This window comes from Chinchilla lanigera, unplaced genomic scaffold, assembly GCF_000276665.1.
Source record: "Chinchilla lanigera isolate Chin_1 unplaced genomic scaffold, ChiLan1.0 scaffold00043, whole genome shotgun sequence".
Lineage (NCBI taxonomy): Eukaryota > Metazoa > Chordata > Mammalia > Rodentia > Chinchillidae > Chinchilla > Chinchilla lanigera.
Genome location: NW_004955444.1, coordinates 6,451,864 through 6,454,194, shown reverse-complemented (window position 1 = coordinate 6,454,194; position 2,331 = coordinate 6,451,864). Strand labels below are relative to the sequence as shown.

General features: G+C 46.4%; 1 protein-coding gene and 1 long non-coding RNA gene across 2 annotated transcripts in view; one reads left to right on the top strand and one right to left on the bottom strand.

The window, feature by feature from the left end:
* The window catches only part of Ube2w (ubiquitin-conjugating enzyme E2W (putative)), an 82,677-nt gene extending 82,525 nt beyond the window's left edge, over positions 1 to 152 (bottom strand). The window contains exon 1 of the mRNA XM_013518168.1: positions 47 to 152. Within this exon, the coding sequence (XP_013373622.1) occupies positions 47 to 61 (15 nt within the window). The 5' untranslated portion in view covers positions 62 to 152. The remainder of the gene's footprint in view (positions 1 to 46) is intronic.
* A 1,344-nt stretch (positions 153 to 1,496) lies between these two features.
* The window catches only part of LOC106149369, a 4,938-nt gene continuing 4,103 nt past the window's right edge, over positions 1,497 to 2,331 (top strand). The window contains exon 1 of the long non-coding RNA XR_001235507.1: positions 1,497 to 1,552. This is a non-coding gene — a long non-coding RNA (uncharacterized LOC106149369). The remainder of the gene's footprint in view (positions 1,553 to 2,331) is intronic.

Genomic DNA, 2,331 nt, shown 5'->3' with positions numbered 1-2,331 from the left:
CCCTGGCGGCTCCCGCGCCCGCCCAGATGCAGCAAACTCCTCTCACCTGCATTGACGCCATGATGGAACCATCCCCCCGGCCAGCGCGGCCAGAGACGCAGGGGGCGGAGCTGCCGTGCTCGCGTCACGCCGCGGGGGCCCCACCCCCCGGGCGCGGGGGCGGTGCGACCTATGGGAAGGGGATGGCGCGAGCGGATTGGCCAGCGTGCGGGGGGCGGGGCCCAGGGGGCGGGGCCGCAGTGACGGCTCGGTGGGTACCGTGGAGCCCAGTGGGGTGTCTGCGCTGGTGCCCGCGACTTGGGAGTCGCTGCTGCAGATTTGACTAGACCGCTGTGACTGATTTTTGTGCCTGTACCGTTTTCCGAGATCCTGCTGATGTCTAGATCCCCCGGGTGGTTATTTTTTCTGTTTCGTTTTGTGTTTCCAAGTACAGGTGCATGGTTTACCGAATTTTTCTTTCGAAAGTCTTTTCCACACCAAGCCCACTTGCGCAGCCTTGGCGGCCAGGTTAAAGTCCGCCCGCGAGTACTGTCTGCTCTTTGCGGATCCGGAACCCTCATGTGAAGTTGCGGAAGAGAGACACAGTTTTCCTGGTACAAAGGGCTGAGAGCTGAGCAAAATGACACTGGTGTGTGTGAAAGACAAGGGCATTCAGATTTGTAGAGCTGAAACGTGCCTGAAAGGAGGAGAGAAAGAATTTTGAAGTTTTTCCTTTGTGTGCGATTCATCTCTCTGTAAATACACCCTCCGCGATTTTAAATCTCACGAATACATCAGTAATAGCGATGGTTGTTACAGCAGTCGAAAATTGGTTAGAGACTTGACCGTGGGCATGAATGTAGTGTACCAGCGTCCCACTGTGATACACGCTCAGACCTCCCATCACGTCCAGAGTTCTTTTCAGCCTATTTCATGGCGAGCAGTTTTTTGGTTGGCAATTTGGTGGTCACCAAATTTGGGTAGGAAAAGCTGAGCACAGAAAATTTATTCTAGGAATGCACCAGTTCTGCCAACATTTATCAGAATCCACACTTTTGAAGGCTCCTCCGGAACTGAAGATGTCATCGGTTTATAAGGGGAAAATAGAAGCCAAAAGCTTGCATCTCATGTTCTATCTTTTAAATTTTTTTTTAAAGGTAGCTGACACATTGAGTAAAAGGTTGGTTTTCACTTTACTGGAATGAAGGCTTAAAGCCTGTCATTTTATTAATTTGGGGGTTTTTTTCCAGACATTTCTCTAAGATATAAATATAACCAATGTAGGATATCATTCTTCACACTCTTTAAAGATAGATTGTTCTCTGGAAACAGCTATAATGTGACTTGTTCAAAAAGGGAAAAGAGTTTAAAATATGGCTTTTTTTCTATGATACAATGTTAAACACACTGTACCTCCTCACTAGACAAGAAGTTATATTGGTATATCTTTTCTTCTCTCAGACTTCCTCTCTATTGCCAGAAATGGGCTACTTTTCCCTTTGCGTATAAAATGTCTCTGTGAGCGCACCAGAAGCATATGTGTTAATGGAGTTCTGCTATCAACATCACAGCAGTGAGTAAAACCACATATTTTAATGAAAGATGAAAGCTTATAGAAAATGTCTCCGGATAGATTTTCTTCTAGAGAGTTCTGTGACCTCAGAAAGTTGCTCTGGAAGAGCAGGTTTTGCCATGTAAGTTTTATCTTGCCCAAAAGCTGATTCTTCCTAAGGGTGTAAGTGACATTAGGTGACCCCACAAACAAAGCATTGTGGCATCATCAGAGCAACGGCCAGCCAAGACAAACACTGACAAGGAAGCAAAGTGCTTACAGGAATCTGACTTTGCTCACAGAGCTAATGTGTGGCCCCTTGGGTCTTATATGAGCTAAAGGGATCTTCACAGGAGGGCAAAGTCAATACCAAGTCACATCTTTCCTAGGAAATACTAAATTGAGCACAATTAGGTATCTCCTTTGTTCTTTCATTAATATATGACAGAGGGCTGGGGGTGTAGCGTGGCAGTAAAATTTATGCCTAGCATACATGATGCCCTGGAGATGCATGTTCAGGAGCTGAAACAATGACTTTCAGAGGGCATATGAGTATATGATCATCTCTGATGACCATAAAATGTTTATATCTTAAACACTTGATTATATAATATTTGAAGATGAGGCTCACATCACCTTTATTTACAGTGTGAGGCTTACTATCAGATAGCCAGGTATTGAAATGTTTGACAGCCGGGCAAGGTGGCACACACCTGTAATTCCAGCACTTGAGAGGCTGGGAGGCTGAGGCAGGAGGATCACTGCGAGTTCGATGCCCAGCCTGGGCTACAAAGTGAGCT